The following is a 19,440-nucleotide window of genomic DNA, read 5'->3' as shown; positions in this document are numbered from 1 at the left end:
TATGTAACAAACCGCCCCGTAACGCAGAGGTTTAAACCACCACCACCAATTCGTTTGCTTGTGAATCTGCAAATTGCACCAGGTGTGACATCAGCTGGCTGGCTCGAAGGCTGAGGGCTGGGACCCTCTGCAGACTTGCTCATTCCTGTGTGTGGTTGTCAGGGACTGTGAGCTGGAATTCCTAACACGCGGCCTGGGTCTCCTCATGACATGGTGGCTGACTTCCAGGGGCAAACATCCCAAGAGTCAGACAGAAGTTATACTGCCATTTTTAACCTAATCTCACATGTTATACAGTATAATTAACATCCACTAGGTTCTATTTGTTAGAAACGAGTCATAAAGCATGTCCATATTCACAAGGCAGTCAATCAGAATTCCACCTTTTGATGGCAGACATCAGAATCGTTCGGGGAGTTTTAAAAAAAAAAAAAGGACCCATCCTGACCAACTGAGTCAGAATCTCAGGAGATTTGAGTGCTCCCAAATAAGTAGTACTTTTAAAATGCCTCCGCAGGTCATTTAAATGTGTAGCTGGAGGACTGACCCACAGAATTAAGACAATCTCTGAGCTTCCTTCCAGCTCCGTAATTCTAGACTATCAGCCCAATGTAGGAAAGGATGAAGGAGCTAAAAAAGGTAAATTAAAAAGTCTATTAAAAAAACCCCGCAAGCACGGATGTATTTTAGATGTATACATGGATACACACACGTGTACTTTCCAAGACCTATAACCAGTCTGGCCAAATCCAACTTGTGTCTAATACTAAAGCTGACAACTACAGCATTCAGGTCTTACTGTCCACTAAGGTCAACTCCGAACAGTAAGAGTGAGAAAAGACCTGGCGCTCTTGTAGAGCCACCTATAACCTTGCTGGAATTGAGCAGTCCTTTCTAGCCCACCTGATTCTAGCTCCCAGCCAAGTTGAATTAACCACACAGCTCCACACGACAGCACCCAGCGCGCCCTTTCAGCACCTGGTATGTACTGCTAGGAAATAAGTGCAAATCTAGTTCTTGAAATCCTCAGTCTTGAAGTCAAAACTGGATACATACATAAATATATGCACATTATTTCCAAAATCACTTCTAAATCACTGTGTCTCAAACTAGTGATTTTCAAGATGTGGTCAGCAAAGAAAGTTTCTGATGGCCAAGATTATCTATCGTATGGATTGGCCCAACAATATATATTTAATGAATTTTCCACTGCGTAATTAGTATCTACATTAAAAGTCATAAGAAGATACATTTAAAAATCTAGTCACAATTAGAATGATTTTAACTGGCTATGAACTTTAAAATATTAATCTGGGGGAACAGATTCAAAATGGAATAGGGAATATACACAGATTCTAGGCCACTTTATAATGGTTAATTTTACATTAAGTCAATCTCACCTCAAAATTTTTTAACGTAAAATCATAATTCTTACAGGAATATTAAATCCCAATATTCAATAATATACATAAAATTATACATAAAAATACACACAAAAAACCATACAGCTCGCTTAATCTTCCAGGGTCTCTATTTTTCACTGATAAAATGTAGACACCCTGTCCACTTAAGAAAAAGGAACCAAAGGAAAACGAATGAATTTTTTCTGAACCGTAAGACACTTTATGAACAAATAATTTCTCAAATTATGTATGGTCTCAGCTATGAAGAAAAATACCTAAAGGTCTGGGGACTACTGAAAACAGATATTGCTAGTCAATCACCACCTCTTCCAATAGATATGAAAAGTCCTGTGGCACCAATCAACTTCAGGAAATCTCACTTCTCACCCATTCCCTTTACATTTGGCCAGTTTTGTTCAGCAGTATAATCAGCTAGGTTCTGACCTATGCTAAGAAAGGTATTGTCCTTCTCCTCTACCTTTAGGAAAATAAAACAATTCATCAAGTGACCTGCCCTGTTAATTCCTTCTGTCTGAAATGCAAGAACCCATGTAAGATAAATGTCTGAACAAGAGAAAGGTCTCTCCCACTTATCAGTGAGGAAATACCTTAGCAGGAGCTCTGTGTTTCAATATCTGTTTCGTAAGAAGAGGCAGAGTCTGGCAGTGGTTTTTAATCCTAAATCCCTCTGTTTTAAATAAATAGGCAAGGTGTGAAAAGGTATCTTTGCTCAGATGAATCAAGCGTATAAGTACTTTAGCTGGAAAAGAAAGTCTGCTGAAGGCTTTCACAAGTACACATTTAGGGTTTTTTTTTGTTTTTTGTTTTACTCAAAATGCCACTTCCCAGCGTCTCAACTTTCTCTGTATGCAATAGAGATGATAATCCAGATAAGAACAACTCTTTGCTAATGGCATTTCTTCCCTCCTCTGTGAAAGCAACTATTTGTAAACAGCACAACTTACCGCAAATATTTTTAGTAAAGTTTTCATGTAGAGCTTTCGGATACCAAAGGAGACTCCAAAAATGGCAGGGACTATGATGAAAACGAGAAGGAGGGTGAAGAGGACGGTCAGGGAGATGCCCAGAAGGTTGACAATCAGGCTATCAAAAGGCAGCAACAGGAACATGGTGGAGGGTCCAGGCAAGGCCAGTGCCTCCGCCCCAAGGACAAACCACTGTCTTCGGGTGGTCCTGTCAGACAGCACCAGCCGGGGAGAGAAAGCGAGTCCCCATAGGATGGCAGACCCCGTTCCAAGTTCACATCATTCGACTGCCTGGGGGCGGAAGGACCGTAAAAAGGGCCACAGGAGGCAGCCTGAAAATGCCAGCTCTCCCCAGAACAGACGGACTTTGGAGGTGAGCGAGGCAGGAGCGATCTTCAGCACGAGCGTCCGAGTCCAGGAGTTTCTGTGAGGGTGAGCAGCAAGGGAGGGATCTCTGCTCTGCTCCCCTTACGCTCCTTCCAGAAGTTTTGCTTTCTCTTTCCCGCTCAAGAGCACTCAGCAGGTAAATCTGTCCCGAAGATCTGTCATTGCCAGAAGTACCAAGAAGAGTTCACCCTGGTGCCAGAACAATCCTGATAACTTCTGTGGAAGGGGGTGACTGCTGGCACTTCACACAGAAGGCTATTGAACTTGAATATGTGGAAATTAAATAATTGTTTTACTTAAAACTCCTTCATAAGCTGAAAACTGTGTTCACTGTAGAGAGTTCATATCTGGCCCCATTCTTCCTCTAGAGGGGCTCCTGGTGCGTGCTGCCTCCAGGACCCTCCACGCCGGAGAGCTACAGTCTTGGCCAGGAGGACACAGATGCTGGCATGGAATGGCTCATGCTGCGTGCGCGGAGTGCAACTCCAGACGCGGATGGCACTGGTCTCCTCTGGACAGTTTTCTCCCTAAGGCCTCCTTCTCAGCGGTGACCTGGGTTCCTGGCAAGAAGCTGCTTACATGCTGCCAAAGCTGAGGGTGGAAACAGAAACACTATCAGTCACGCAAATCAAGAGGAGAAACATCAATATGCTCTGGGGGTGCGGAGGGGGGCTGTTTTAGAGTAAGCTTAGATTCAGTGCCAGCTTCTCAAGTCATCAAGGTAAAAGGGAGCAGGCAGAACAACAGGTGGCAGGCACAGACGTGGAAGGAAAGCACAGAGATGTCCATATAGCTTTCAAGTCCAATGGTATTTCTGGCCAACTTTCTGCATAGCAAATATACGGATATATGACACATCCCCAAAGATAAAGAGGGGATACTGTGAAAAGTAAATGTCCCACCTACGTGCCCCCCCAGCTATCAGAGTTCTGATCCGCAGATGCAACCATGTTATCGGCTTCATGTGCTTCCCAAGGGATTCTACGCTTACACGAGGAGATCAAAATTCATCTCTTCTACTCATCCCCTCAACCTGGCAACAATAATGATGTCATCCTCAGCACACTGTTCTTCAACTTGGATTTGGTTTGGTTTTGTGTCTCTGGCTTACTGTATCTTGGAAGAATATTCCATCACTGCATACAGGGTTCCCTCACTCTTCACAGGCACACAGTTTTCACCTACTGTAGGGTAAGTTAGCTAACTGGTTTCCTGAGGTTGGACACCCATGTTTCTACTTTTCCGTTATTATAAATAATGTAACGAATAACCACATGCATACATGATTTAGCACACAAAATGCACATGCAAATATAAGGATGTTTTCAGGATAAATTCCTAGAAATGGAATTGCAAGGGAAAAGAAAGCATGGTTTTAATTTTACAAGACATTGTCCCAGGGTGCTTGGGACATCGGTTGATGCATCCAGACGGCTGAGCATCCAACTTCGACTCATGTCATAATGTTACAGTTTGTGGGTTCCAGCCCTGTCTGGCAGAGCCTGCTTTGGATTCTCTGTTTCCCTCTCTCTTTGCCCCTCCCCTGCTCACACCTTCTCTCTCTTAAAAATAAACATTAAAAAAAAAAAAAAGATATTGTCCGTTTTCTCCATGGAGATTAAACTCCTCTAGTTGTCTATCTCCCCACATTGTTAAAATTGTTAAAAGAATAAATTAAAGACTATTCTTCTTAGACCAGTTGTGGGTTCACAGCAAAAGTGAAAGGAAGATAGAGACTTCCCACATGCCCTGTCCTTACATATGTACAGCCACCCCCATCATCACACCCCATCAGAACATTTGGCACAAGTGCTGATGAACCTACATCACAGTCACCCCAAGTCCACACTGACCTCAGGGTTCACCCTTGGCGCTGTACGTTTTAGAAGCCTGCACAAATGCACAGGGACGTGTATCCATCATCATACTATCACAGAGTATTGTGTCATTGCCCTAAAAATCCCCTGTGCTCCAGTTACTCATCCTGCCCTTTCCGAGCCCCTGGCCACCATTGATCTTTTACTGTCTCGATAGGTTTGCCTTTTCCAGAATGTCTTATCATTGGAGTTATATTTTCAGATTGGCTTCTTCCAGTTAACATGACCATGCATAAACTCCACTATTTTAAATATCTTACAAAGTATTTCAATTTTATTTTATTTATTCCTTTAAAATTTTTTTAAATGTTCTTATTTATATTTGAGGGAGAGAGTGCAAGCAGGGAAGGGGCAAAGAGATAGGGTGACAGAAGCTTAAGCAGGCTCTGAGCTGTCAGCACAGAGCCTGACGTGGGGCTCCAACTCAGGAACCGCGAGATCAAGCCGACTGAGCCACCCAGACGCCCATACATTACTTATTCCTAACCACAAGTTACCAGCCCAAGTCCTGCACTGGAAAGCACGTTTTCAAATCTCCAGCACACACCGGGGCTTTGCACCAGTCACCTTCTGGTCTGTTCCTATACGTTTGTAAGTTCAAGATATTGAACATACAGGCAGGTGATTACCTTTACCTTAAATTACGTCCAGTGCCTTTCTTCACACAACTCTCAGAACCCTTCACATGTTCTCATAGCTTGTCATCAGTATTATTTCCACGTCACCCATCATGAACAAGCAAGACACAGGCAGATCCCGCGCTTCTGACTCCTAACCCAGTACTGCTCCCAGGGCAGTCCCGCACCTTTGGTGATTAAATGAAAAGGACATGCCATTTCGTGGCACTCAGTCACAAATACTAGTTCCTATTTGGGACTCTCCAGTTCTTCCACTTTCACACCACCATCATCACTGCTGACATACTGACTGCCAACATGACAGACCCTGAGCTAACGGAACGAACTTTACATACCCTGCCCTCGCTGAAGTCTCACGACAACCCTGTGGGGAAGCCGTCATCACTGCTATCTTACACAGGAGGGAATCAGGCTTGGGGGACCAGGTAGGTCAGGGGAATCCCGGAGCTACTAAGTATCAGAGCAGGAACTTGGACCAGTGGATCTGTCTCCTAGCCCAGGCTCTTTAACCACTGCCCTCCTCTCTCCCAAACTACCCTATTGAAATGAGCGAACACTTCCTTCATGGCAGACCTGCTCTACAGAACTTGTGGTCACAGAGAAACCACAAGGCAAATCTGGATTCATGTGTCAGAATTTGGAGTTCTCAGAATCCAAGGTACAAACCTGCTCTTTCATTTTTACAAACTGGCTAAACTGACTGAACATGCCAGATTTCTACCAGCATACCAACAGAGGTTGAGGAAATTAGATATATTTCTGAGACTTCATTTAATTTGCTGAGTCACTGTATTCTTCAAACCTGTCTAACTCCAGCCTAATTCTAGGGCCACACCTCTGCTCCAGTCTTCTGTCCTGTCCCCCTTGTCTAGCGCTCCCATGGGAAAGAAGCAACAAAACCCCTCTGCCCCACTGGTCAAGGTCACCCTGAGTTCCATGGACCCAGGATGACAGACACCAGGGTCCTCTGACTTCCCATGGCAGAGTGTAGATCTCTTTCTCTGAATCACAATCAACTGAGAATTCCCAAGGTTATTCTAGATTCATGTCCCCCAAATATTAAACACATTTAGCAATAAACTACTTTCTTCAGGGGTTGACGAACCATAGCCCATAAGCTAGGAGTGAGCTAGGAATGGTTTTTACCTCTTTAAAGAGCAGTAAAAAACGAAGAATAATATGTGACAGAGACTACAACACAGCCTATATACTACCTGACCCCACACAGTTTGCCAACCATGACCCAGCTGCTCCTTTCTCCCCCGAGAGGCACTGAACTCACTGCCATCCCCGTGGTCCCACCCACCCTTGAGTTCATGTTTATGGGTGCCAGACTCCAGAACAGAGAACAGTACCTTAGCCAAACAAGTTATCTGGCCAACACTAAACAATCTCCATGTAGATTCTTCGAAGTAAAGAGAAAAGGCAAGCAAACCACGGTTATTAACTATCTTGCTGGATCAGCAGAGCAGCCATTAAACCCGTAATACTGGTGTCTTAGGCCCACTGTGATCTCTGGAAATAGTATCAGAAAATCAGTCACATCAGAGCTCTATCACACAACTTCCAGATAACTGCTCATTCAGGAGAAGATAATCACTTTGCTTCAAGTAAATATAATCATGACTCCATAAGCATGAGGTATTTACTCATTCTCTTGACTTCCACAGCTTTCGGCCAGACTCCCTGAGAGTAATCTGGACCAAGGCTGCCCCAGGAGCCTAAATGGTCCACAGAAAAACAGAAGAACCAAGTAGTTCTGAGCCTTTTAGGAGGGAGGGTGGCTTCATCCTAGGAATGTGACAGAGTCCGTCACTAAGCTACCTAAACTCTTCAACTCACTGAATGGCAAATCTGGGCCTTTAAGCTCCCAAATGACCCAATTTCCAGGGCTCTTCATTCACTCAACAAATATTCACTGGGCACATTACTATGTGTCACACATTATGTCAGGCATGTATTTAGTGCCTAGAGACAAGTGCTAAGCAAATAAGCATACACAAAGTCGTAATTTCACACTTTGATGATTGTTAGCAAGGAAAAGAGAATTCTGGAAGAGAAAATAAGAGGGAACTTAATTTAAATCAGGTCATCTAAACCAATTCTGACCCAGTCACAAGTCAGGGACCATTATGATTCCTAACTGCATAATCGAATACAGCTGCAATTTGAATAACACTATGGGTTTGAACTACATGGGTCCCCTAACATGTGGATTTTTTTTCTGATACAGTACTGTACATATATTTTCTCTTATGATTTTCCTAATAACATGTTTTTTCTAGCTTTTTTCTTTTTTCAAAAGTTTTTAATGCTTATTTTATTTTTGAGAGAGAGAGAGAGAAAGCACGCGAGCAAGCCTGAACAGGGGAGGGGCAGAGAGAGAGGGAGACACAGAATCCAAAGCAGGCTCCAGGCTCTGAGCTGTCAGCACAGAGCCTGATGTGGGGCTCGAACTCATGATCCATGAGTTCATGACCTGAGCTGAAGTCGGACGCTTAACTGACTGAGCCACCCAGGCGCCCCAGCTTACTTTTTAATAAGAATACAGTACATGATACATGAACAAAATATGTATTAATTGACTGTTTATCAGTAAGGCTTCAAGCCAACGGTATGCTCTAAGTTTGGGGAGGGTCAAAGTTACATGCAGATTTTGTCAGTGCCTCTATTGCCCAGGTTGTTCAAGGGTCAATTTCATTGTGACATATCCTACTTCAGGAGACCAGGACTACCAGAGTAAGTCCAGAAAGATGCCACCACGTACCAACTCAAAGGAAGAAAAAATGCCACTTCATTAAACATAAATGTCGCTAAGGCTACACAGGGGTAATGCATTTTTCAACCACAATGTCTGTCACATATTAGATCTCAATAAATGGTATGTACTATCATTCCATTAGGATAAGAAACCCAGAGTACTGTCTTCAGTTCTAAACACGAAACTTTAAGAGGGCAGCACAGAGAGGAAGGCATTTCAAAGTATGTCATAAAACCTACAAGCCAAAAAATACTACCTGCCTAGCAAGTGCTAGGCACTCAATATAAGGTTAGCTATAAAGCACAGAAATGGGAATTAAAACTAGTGAGATGGCAAAAAAATCCCAAAAAACCCAATTTCTTTTATAAATCACTGTACTGATGAAAATAAGAAAATGAGAAAATACCCTCAAATACTGCTGGCTGGAGTGTAAAAATGGTATATCCTCTATGAAGAACAACTCAGAAAATGCGATCAGAATTTTATACACACATAACCCTGGCTCCCCAATTCTACTTCTGAAAATTTATCCTCAAGATAAATTAGAACAATAGTTCTCACCCAAGGGCTATTTTATGCCTGGCCACCTTCTCCTTCTCCCCGACGTGTGCTAATATCTGCACACATTTTTAGTTGTCACAACTTGGGATGGGGAGCTACCGGCAACTAGTACAAAGAGGTCAGGGATACTGCTAAGCATCCTATAATGCGCAGATCACCTCCTATGGGAAAGAATGATCCAGCCCCAATTACAATGGTGCCAAAGGTTGAGAAACCCTGTACTGATGTATATACAAAATGACGTGTGCAAGGTTACTGACTGCAGTGCTGTTTGTAGTATCCAAAGGAACATCCAACTCCATTAACAGAAAATACAATGGAATACTATTCATCTGTTAAAAAAAAGAAAGACATTTACTTGTGTACAGACAAGAAACAATCTACCAGTTAGATGCAGAACAATGTTCACAGTAAATACAATTGTGAGAGAGGAAAAGGAAATAATATATAGTTTGTATGTAGTTGTAAAGATATAGATCTCTGGAAAGATACACACAAAATGGCTATAGTTGCTGCCTCTAGGAGTGGAAGGGAAAGGACACTTTATCTTTTTGCTATTTTTAAAATTGTATTTATCAGGGCACCTGGGTGGCTCAAGTGAGCCACTGACTCTGGATTTCAACTCTGGATTTCGGCTCAGGTCATGATCTCAGGGTCCTGAGAATGAGCCACAGGGCTCCATGCTATCAGTCTATCAGTGCAGAACGTGCTTGGATTTTCTCTCTCCTCTCACTGCCCCTCCCCCACTCATGCAAGCTCAAGCTCGAGCTCTCTCTCAAAATAAACAATGAAAAAATTTCAAAAAAGGTAAAATAAAATTGTATTAGAGTAGTGGAGTACAAGAAATTTGCGTGACTAGGAAACTAGTGCTCAGGAGGAAAGGTACTGTGTTTCCAAGGAAACAGGCAGCACTCAAAGCTACTACGCTGAAGTGAACCTGAAGTGCTAAAAAAACAAGAATATACATAGAGCTGACATCAATCCTACATTAAAACAAATGGCTCGGAACAAAGCCAAGATACAGTCAGTTAAAGGATAACCCTACTCACTAGAAAGAAGACAGCAATTTGGTCAGTTTCAGGGTCTTGGTCTTAAGTAAGGTTGTTCTGACCTCAAGTACTTTCCCCTTGCATACAAAAGACCAACTTGAGTTGGAATTGGCTAACAACATGGTACCAAGTTCTCCCAAGGAAACATTAAGTCTTCCAAGCTGGAAAAGAAAAAAGGGCAAAGGACACAGGGTATTGTTATATTCTGGGGCAATCAGCCCTAAGAAAGAACAATTTGATCTGCTGGGGTTTTATGACCCAAGACGTGTCAGAACACCACTCTGTGAGCTACATTTCAGAAATGGTGCTTTCACATTCCAGTATTGTGTATGTAACTGGAAGCAACTTCCTTGCCTTTTAAAAAATTCTTTTTCGGGGCGCCTGGGTGGCTTAGTCGGTTAAGCGTCCGACTTTCGCTTAGGTCATGATCTCGTGGTTTGTGGGTTCGAGCCCCGCGTCGGGCTCTGTGCTGACTGACAGCTCAGAGCCTGGAGCTTGTTTCAGTCTGTGACTCCCTCTCTCTCTGACCCTCCCCTGCTCACGCTGTCTCTCTCTCTCCTAGAAATAAATAAAACATTTAAAAAAATTAAAAAAAAAAATAAATAAAAATTAAAAAAAAATTTCTTTTTTGTCTGGTTTATCTCACACCGCATAATATTCTGAGGAATCATTCACGTTGCTGCACATGTCAACATGTGTGTGGCAGCATTCCTTCTTCCTGCTTAGCCACAGTCCCGCGCATGGCCATACCGTTCGTTTACCCATTCACCTACTGACAGACAACTGGGCTGATCCCGTTTGGGAGTGTTACAAATAAAGCTGCTACCTTCAGGTCTATATGGACACACGTTTTCATTTCTCTTGGTAAATACCTAGAAGTGGAATGACTGAGTCTAAAACAGGTGCATATTTAGCTGCCAAGCTGGCTGTACCATTTTGCATCCTCACCAGCAATGCATGAAAGTTCCATTTGCTCCACAACTGTACCAACACTTGACAGGATCAGTCTTTTTAATTTTAGACATACTAAGGGATGTGAGGTGCTATCTCATAACTTTAATTTGCATTTCCCTAATGACCAATAACACTGAGCATCTTTTGTATATATTTGCCATCCATCCATCTACTTTGGTGAAGTGTTAAATCTTTTTCCTATTTTTTTATTAGGTTATTTTACTACTGAGTTACAGTACTAGCTATTTTTTATTCTTTTTTTATTTTTAAAAAATTAAAAAAAATTTTTTTAAATGTTTATTTTTGAGTGGGGGAGGGGCAGAGAGAGAGGGAGACACTGAACCTGAAGTAGTTCCAGGCTCTGAGCTGTCAGCACAGAGCCCGATGGGGGGCTTGAACCCACAAACTGTGAAATCATGACCTGAGCTGAAGTTGGATATTTAACTGATTAGCCACCCAGGCACCCCTGGCTATTTTTTTTAAATTCAAGTTTTTTTCCCCTAACAACTAAACAGTGTTATTTGAAATTAGAAAGCATTGTTGCCGACTACACACTTAAACATGATTAAGGTGGTTTAAAAAAAGAGAAAGATTGATCCCACAGACCAAAAAAAATTTTTTTAATTAAATAAATAAAAAGAGAAAAAGCATTTCATCATAAAGGTACAAAATTTGTGGACTGTCAGACTTCTTTGTTCAACTTGCCACAAACTTGAAACAATCCTAACTATGCAAAGAAAAATTACTAAAACATAAAAAAAAAAAAAACCAATGATCACAACCACAAACTCTATTTCAACCTCAGAATGGAGTATCACTAAAAACCTGAACTGTTCCTGTCTCTTTATGTTCAGACAGTGATCTGTGCTATCGCACATAGCAGCCACCAACTTCATAGAACTCCTGAACACTTGAAATGTGAGTAGTCCAAACTAAAGTGTGCTGTAAATGTAAAGTACACACTAGATTTAAGTGACCTATAAAAAAAATGAATGTAGAAGAACTCATTAATAATCTGTATACTGAATTTACGTTGAAATGATATTCTGGATTATTTGGGTTAAATAAAATATATGATTAAAATTATTTTCATGTGTTTCTTTGTTCTTTTTCTATTTAAAAAAAATTTTTTTAATGTTTTATTTATTTCTGAGAGACAGAGAGAAACAGCATGAGCAGAGGAGGGTCAGAGAGAGAGGGAGACACAGAATCTGAAACAGGCTCCAGGCTCTAAGCTGGCTGTCAGCACAGAGCCTGACGCAGGGCTCGAACCCAAGAGCTGCAAGATCATGGCCTGAGCCGAAGTGGGACACTTAACCGACTGAGCCACCCAGGCGCCCCTGTTTGTCTTTTTTTTTTTAAAGTGGCTACTACAAAATTTAAAATTATGGGGGTGCCTGGGTGGCTCAGTGGTTAAGTACCCGACTTCGGCTCAGATCATGATCTCACAGTTCGTGGGTTCGAGCCTCGCATTGGACTCTGTGGTGACAGCTCAGAGCCTGGAGCCTGCTTAGGATTCTGTCTCCCTCTCTTTCTGCCCCTCCCCTGCTCACGCTCTGTCTCTCTCTCTCTCTCTCTCAAAAAAATTTAAAAAAAAAATGTATGTGGTCTGTATTTTACTGGATAGCACTGATCAAAAACTTTTAAACAGACCCTGAAAATAAAATATGTCTAAATGGTAAAGAAAAATATACATACATATGATATTTTTTCCCCTCCCCATTCCTCTGTGGTGTGAAGAAAATGGTACAATGGAGGAGCTTAGAACTGAAACTCAGGAGTCTTTTAGCTAAGAGTTCAGGCACAGCTCTGCTACTATTTGGTAAATCATTCAGCTTCCTTGGATTTAGATTTCATCACCAGGTTTTTGGTATTTTAATTCAAGATGTCAACAGAAATTTATTATGTTCCTTCTTGCAAAGCATTATTCTGATACTGCAGCTCTTAGGCTTACAGTTTCAAAGGAAGTGCAATACAAATGCACTAATTACTACTACAGAAGGCAAATTAAAAGAGTGCCCAATGAAAGGAGACAAAACCCTATGACTGGGTGACAGGTGTATATGCATGCCTGTGTTTTAAAGGAGAGACAGTACTTAGAGTTAGAAAAAACTTCAATTTTCATAACACTCCTACTAACTCTAAACTGTGCTTTTAAAAAGCATTCATTGGGGCGCCTGGGTGGCTCAGTCAGTTAAGTGTCCGACTTCGGCTCAGGTCATGATCTTGCAGTTCGTGGGTTCGAGCCCTGCGTTGGGCTCTGTGCTGACAGTCAGCTCAGAGCCTGGAGCCTGTTTCAGATTCCGTGTCTCCTTCTCTCTCTGACCCTCCCCTCCTCACGCTGCCTCCCTCTCAGAAATTAAAAAAAAAAAAAAAAAAGCATTCATCAGCCTACAGTAAGTAATTTGCAGTTTAGTGATACATGGAATTGATGATATTTGGTCAAGTCCCCCCTTGACCCTAACAATACAGAAGTAAATGACAAGCGATAATCAGGTTCTATTTTACTTGAAGAAACAATTTTACAACATAGTTCAACCAGGATCAAATCATCTCTAGCTTCTATCTCCAGAAAGCAAGAAATCTATAAAAAAAAAGCAACATTTTATGATGTGCACATAGATAAGAGAAGTAGTTTCTTCTTCATCAAAAACCATTTTTACCAGGCTAGAATCCTAACTAACCACTGCACTCTTTCTGATGCCATAAACCCAAAAAACCCCATGCAAAACATAAAATCTCTCCCCACACCCACGTCTTTATGGGTAAGGATTTACCAAGACACCCAGACACTGTTACTTTAGCAGTTATTCCCAAAAGCTGGAGGAGCAGGGCAACCACTGCATTTAGGTCACAAACTAACAAAAGTCCATCCTGAAAATAATTCATAAACAACTATGTCACACCATAGAAACTAAATTTATAAGCAAACTCAATGACCTCTATATACAAAGATTCCTTTATTTGCGGGATTCTTTGGAGGTACAATATCCCCTCCAACTATTTAAGGGTGAAGATTGGGATGCAAGTACTGAATTTACTGGTCTTTCTGGTGTTAAGGAAACTTAACAGCACAAAGTGTGCTAATTAATGCATTCCATGATTTTATTTAAAAAAAAAAAAAACAGAAACAAAAAAGGAAAGAAAGTAAGTGCCTAACCCATGTTACACGCAGCCTAGGATTCTTATCTGTTAATAGCAAGAAAGGATGTTTCATGTACTATCTTCTCTTTGCCATCAAGGGCAAGACTTAGGAGTTCATGCCAAATCATCCCAGTTCCCCTTAGTTACGAATGTTACCTACATCTTTTAAAGGCTGTTCTTCTTCTCAGTCTGGTATTCCCCTTCTACGGTCAGAATTTCCCTATGTTTCCTAAAAGCTGTGATTAGACTTTCTCATTTGTCCCCTATCTAAAGAAATATTTAAATTTATTTCTTTACGGGGGTGGGGGTGGGGTTGCAGAAAGATAGAGAGTGAGAGAGAAGATTCCCAAGCAGGCTCCATGCTGTCAGCACGGAGTCCAATGTGGGGCTAGGACTCACGACCCACGAGATCACAACCTGAGCTGAAACAGAGTCAGCGCTTAACTAACTCAAGCCACCCAGGCGACCCTAGTTTAAGAAATAGCTTAAGATAGATCCCCTAGTTTCATTATTCCCTAATTTAATGGAAAAGTTCATATTAACCCAGCCAAACCCTTCACTGTAAGAGTTTTCAGTGACAGCCCTTCTGCACATTTTCCTTTCCTAAAAGATACAACTTATAGGCAAGGACTACGGTTCAGGAAAAAGGAGACTGAATGTGGAGTTGGGAGAGGTTTCCAGACTCAGGTGGGCTCTTATTCCTGTAGATCTGGACAAGTCACTGAAGCTCTATGGAGCTTGAGCTCGCATTAGAAATGAAGACGTAAGACAAGATGATCTGGAAGTGCTCATCCGAACCTAAAGACTTTTTGTTTCAACCTGTCTTCCAGCAGGTTGATCATTTTAGGTACTCTTTTTTTTTGGCCCTTCTTCAATGCTGCTATGTACTTCTTAGTCCAGGGACTTCTAACAGAATATGTCCCCAAAGAGTACATTATGACCTTATACAACAGTAAGATTTTCATTTTGAATCCCAAACTACTTTTGACATCAAGGATTTATCCCAGAGGGGGAAATGGACAGGGATGTGGATGGGACAGACTTAACATGAAGATCAGTTGTTGAAGCCGGATGATGGAGACATGTGATTTACTATTTAACAATTTCTGTATGTCTGAAATTCTCCATAATACAAAGTTTGGGGGGAAAAAAATCACTATCAAAGTGAGAAGAATACCAGACTGGCATTACTACAGAACTCTTTTCTACAGTCTGTGGCACAGGGTAACTGCTTTCAAACCATTTCCCTTGGGGTGAGAGAGAATCGACAGGATAGGAAACCAAGCAGAGGCACTCGAAGTTCAGCCAAAATTAAGGAAAATCAACCAGAAAGGAATTGTTCTCAAGAAGGTTATCACTGAGAAGATCCATGGCACTCAGGGCATGAGCAGTGAGAGGCACTTAGATCTCGTAGAGTATGGAACCTGTTTCCACGAAGCCATACCATTTCCTGCAGCAGATTTTCCCTAAACTTTTCAAACGGCAAAAGTTAAAACCCTATGTGAAACGGAAGTGAGGAAATAAACCCTCTGGTAGGAGGATTCCTTGCAGGACATGAAATCAAAACGGAAAGGCAAGGGATTTCGGGGGTTAGGGAAATCTAAAGAAAGAAAAATGGGTTCCTTTGCAGAACAAGCGAGGAGACTATACATCCCGGGGAAGCCAAAGGACCTAAGAAATCACAGGTGAAGGCGCTTCCTCGTGATCTCTACCTCCCAAGCTCCACTCCTCCACGCTCGGGGTGCGGGCTGCGGAGCACCTGGGACGCGGGCCGGCCGGAGCAGGGAGTGGCGGGACGCGCCCGGCACGGGCCTCCTGGAGGGCTGGGCGCGGGCTCCGCGGCGCTGCGGCGGGACGGGAGGGCGGCGCGGCCAGCGCCCGGGGAGGGGCGCGGACTGTTCCACTGCGGGCGAGGGGGCAGAACGTTCCGACCGGCCGGGAAACCCCAGAAAGCGGCAATGGTGCCTCCTGACGCCGGAGCGGCGTAGGGAGGCTGTCCCCAGCCCGCAGGCCCCTCGCCCCGAACCCCCCGGCCGGTTGTCGGCTCCCCTGGGGCTAGTGACCTTCAGGACGGGGGAGAATTCGGTCATACTCACCGACCGCGAGGCTCCGGGGACTCCCAGTCCCTCCGTGGACGATCCCTCCCGCCCTTGGCCGCTGCCGTTGGCCGAGGCGTGCGTAAAGACGTGCGCGCGCCCGCCCTTTGTCTACGCCGCTTTGACGTGACCCCTCGCGTCCCATCCCCACCCCTCCCGCCGTTTAATCTCTCGCCGGGCGCCCGAGCGCCGGGCGCGCGCCGGGCGGCGGCCTCCGAGGGGCGGGGCGGGGGCGGGGCGTAGCGTCACCTGCCCACGGTCGGGCGCGCCTGGGACCGCCAGAGGCGCCCCCTGGCGGGCCAGCCGCCGTTACCTCGGGCTGGCCCGGAGCCGCGGAGGCTGGTACTGTGCTTCCAGGGCCCTGGTCGCCTGCCCCTCATTGTGGCGCGCGTCCCCGAGATGCCTGCTCTGATAAGGGGAGCGCTTCCTAAAGGGGAGTCTCCACGTTTCTGAGCTGTGCCTGGCCCTGAATACTGGCTACTTCTCACGAGATGCACTTGTATAGATTCTAAAAAGGGTGAAATCAGCCCTGATCAGTAAGACGCTTGAGTCCCTAAATTATCTTGTCATCTTGGGGCTGTTGTGAGTGTGCAGAGAGATACAGTTCTGTATGTAACGAACTTAGCCCAAGGCCTGGCATGATCAAGAAACATTAGCTGCCATCATCGTCACTGCCACCACCACCACCACCATTATCATCATCATCATCATCATCAACATCATCGCCATCATCAATATCACCTCTGAGTCTCATTTGTCTTCCTAGCGAAGCCAGGGAGTTCAAGGGGTTTGTAAGGACAATTTCCGTGTTCCCTTGAAGGTGTAACTCTCCAACGTCTACTGTCTACTTCAATTTGGAAAGGATCTCTCCGCTGAAGTCTAGCTCGTGCCTGCTGGAGTTTGACTGTGTATTTCTCACTATCTCTTCGACTTCAAATGCCTAACCCTGGGGCGCCTGGGTGGCTCAGTCGGTTGAGCGTCTTCAGCTCAGGTCATGATCTCACGGGTTCGTGGGTTGGAGCCCTGCTTTGGGCTCTGTGCTGACAGCTAGCTCAGAGCCTGGAGCCTGCTTCAGATTCTGTAACTCCCTCTCTCTCTGACCCTCCCCTGCTCACACACACACACACTCTCCTTCTCTCAGAAAAAACAAACAAACCAAAACCCACAAATGCCTAACCCAAGTTTATCATCTTCCCTAAAATGGATTCTCCTTAGAAAAAAAGTTAACCTTCTCCTTCTTGCTCTTAAAAGACATTTTTTTGCCTCTAAAACCACCCCGCCCCCAGTTTATCCTGTATACTAGTGTTAGATTGCCATTCCCTGCTAAATAACCTGATCAGAAATCTTCAGGGTAAAGTCTACATCCTTAGACCTCAAAATCTGACTGTAAGAATGATGGCTGTGCTCCAAAACACTTGACCACTCATCCCCACACCTGTTTGGGACTTATCACATATTTAGAATGCAATCATTTATCTGTTCATTTAACAGACCTTCACTGAGTCCTTCCTACATGGCCAGTTTTTGCCAGAATCCCGATGATACAAAGTCAAATAATGCATGGCCATGTCAAATCTTCAACTAGATTAAATTCCGTAAAGAAAACGACATCATACATTTTTATGTCCTCCTCGGTGCCAGGGCTAGAGTTTTAAAGTGGCTACCACCATCCTAAATGCTCTTTGAGTTCTTATATCTGGTCTCCTTTCCTGCCCCCAGAACAAGTCAAAACTTGGAAGTAGTCTGTCCACCTGCTCTGCTTTTGTGTATTCATGTTTACCTTTTCTTACAATTCTTACCACATATTACAGTTCTTTCTATACAATAATTTTGAAATTAAAAAGTGTTTCACACATTTTAGAGTTTCAACACAAATGATATTGGTTGATTCTTTACCCAGCCAAATAGTAGACTCAGTTGTATCAACATGCATGTGCGTGCACGCACACACACATGCATGAATGTATTCACTGGAGCTTTCTCTAAACTTCTTTAGTGCAGGAAGGCAATCAAACCTCCTTTTGAAAAGGGAGTCAATAAGAACGGGGTTAATATGGTTCAGTCTCTCCAGAGTTTTGTTTGCAAAGGTCAATGACCTGGGCACATCTCTATCATACTCATTTCTAGGCAAAGGAATACAAATGTGAGAGATAAAATGAGCAAATAATGCTTGAAGAGTTAGACACAAAGTAGGTCTATCTGTATGGAAGGCCCACTGCCTATACCATGACTAGGTTTACATCCAACACTAAATTCTTTGTTGCGGTGAATTTGGACTCTCTTTAGATTGTTGAGGTATTTACTGGAATGAAAATACTCTTGTAATACAAAAACTAGGTGACTAATCTTAAAAGCCTGATGAAGCATAGTCTGTTCAAAAAGAGGGAGCACAGGGTTCAAGTTTACCTGAGAGGTTTAACAACCCCCACGTCATTCTGACTTTGAGCTAATTTCCCAAAATGTGCTTCTAGAATCATTGTGTTTGCTGTGTGTATGGCACACGGTGCTATGTACCTGGAAAGATACTCCTTTTAAAAGATACTCCTTCCTGGGGCACCCGGGTGGCTCAGTTGGTTAGGCATCCGACTTTTGATTTCAGCTCAGGTCATGATCTCACAGTTAGTAAGATTAAGCCCTGCATTGGGCTCTGTGCTGACAGCTTCGAGCCTGCTTGGGATCTCTCTTCCACTCTCTTCACCCCTCTTGTTCATGCACACCTGCTCTCTCTTTCTCTCTCTCTCAAAATAAATAAATAAATATTTTTTAAAAAAAGATACTCTTTCCCCCAGTAGAATAATCCCATAAGTATGCTGTATAACTTCTTTCCCTTCCATGGATACCTTTTCATGTAAAAGCCTTTGATATTAAGAGGTGAAGCAGGACTATTTACTAAACAACCAGTAACATCAGTGCTTATTTCCAAGCAGCAAGAGAAAAAGACGAATTAAGCAAAAGACGTGTTCTTTTTAAAATTTGGCTTTAATTGTGGTAAACTACACATAAAATTTACCATCTTAACCATTTCTAAGTGTACAGTTTAGTAATGTTAAGTATGTTCACATTATTGTGCAACCAATCTTTACAAATTTTTCATCCTGAAAAATCGAAAATTGGGGCGCCTGGGTAGCTCAGTCGGTTAAGCGTCCAACTTCGGCTCAGGTCATGATCTCATGGTTCATGGGTTCGAGCCCCGTGTTGGGCTCTATGCTGACAGCCAGCTCAGAGCCGGGAGCCTGTTTCCAATTCTGTGCCTCCCTCTCTGTCTGACCCTCCCCTGCTCACATTGTCTCTCTCTCTCAGAAATAAATAAAACATTAAAAAATTTTTTTTTGAAAACCTGAAAATTATACCATTAAACAAAAACTCCCCACTCCCTCTCTGCTCCAGCCCTAGGCCACCACCATTCTACTTTTGTTTCTGAGTTTGATTTCTCATACTTCATACTTCTATCTAAGTGAATCATACAGTATTTGCCTTTTTATGACTGGCGTATTTCACATAGCATAATGCCTTTCAGGTTCATCCATGATCATCAAAATGTCCTTCCTTTTTTTTTTTTTTTTTTTTTTTAAGTATTCAGCCTT

At 43.1% G+C, this 19,440-nt stretch overlaps 1 protein-coding gene across 3 annotated transcripts in view; it reads right to left on the bottom strand.

Annotated features, from left to right (window-relative positions):
* GPAT4 (glycerol-3-phosphate acyltransferase 4) overlaps window positions 1-15,962 on the bottom strand; it is a 33,377-nt gene extending 17,415 nt beyond the window's left edge. For 2 of the 3 annotated variants that reach the window (XM_039235655.1, XM_039235657.1), the window contains exons 1-2: window positions 15,857-15,962; window positions 2,369-3,367 (exon numbers count right to left, since the gene is read on the bottom strand). In XM_039235655.1, coding sequence (XP_039091586.1) covers window positions 2,369-2,533 — 165 coding nt within the window. In that variant the 5' untranslated portion in view covers window positions 2,534-3,367; window positions 15,857-15,962. Of the gene's footprint in view, window positions 1-2,368; window positions 3,368-15,472; window positions 15,582-15,856 lie in introns of those variants that run through there. The other variant, XM_039235656.1, reaches the window with a different exon arrangement.
* Between the last annotated feature and the right edge of the window lie 3,478 nt (window positions 15,963-19,440).

Source organism: Hyaena hyaena, unplaced genomic scaffold (assembly GCF_003009895.1).
Source record: "Hyaena hyaena isolate Hyena2069 unplaced genomic scaffold, ASM300989v1 scaffold_100, whole genome shotgun sequence".
Lineage (NCBI taxonomy): Eukaryota > Metazoa > Chordata > Mammalia > Carnivora > Hyaenidae > Hyaena > Hyaena hyaena.
The sequence above is the reverse complement of the archived record's forward strand: the minus strand, read 5'-3'. Positions and strand labels throughout refer to the sequence as shown.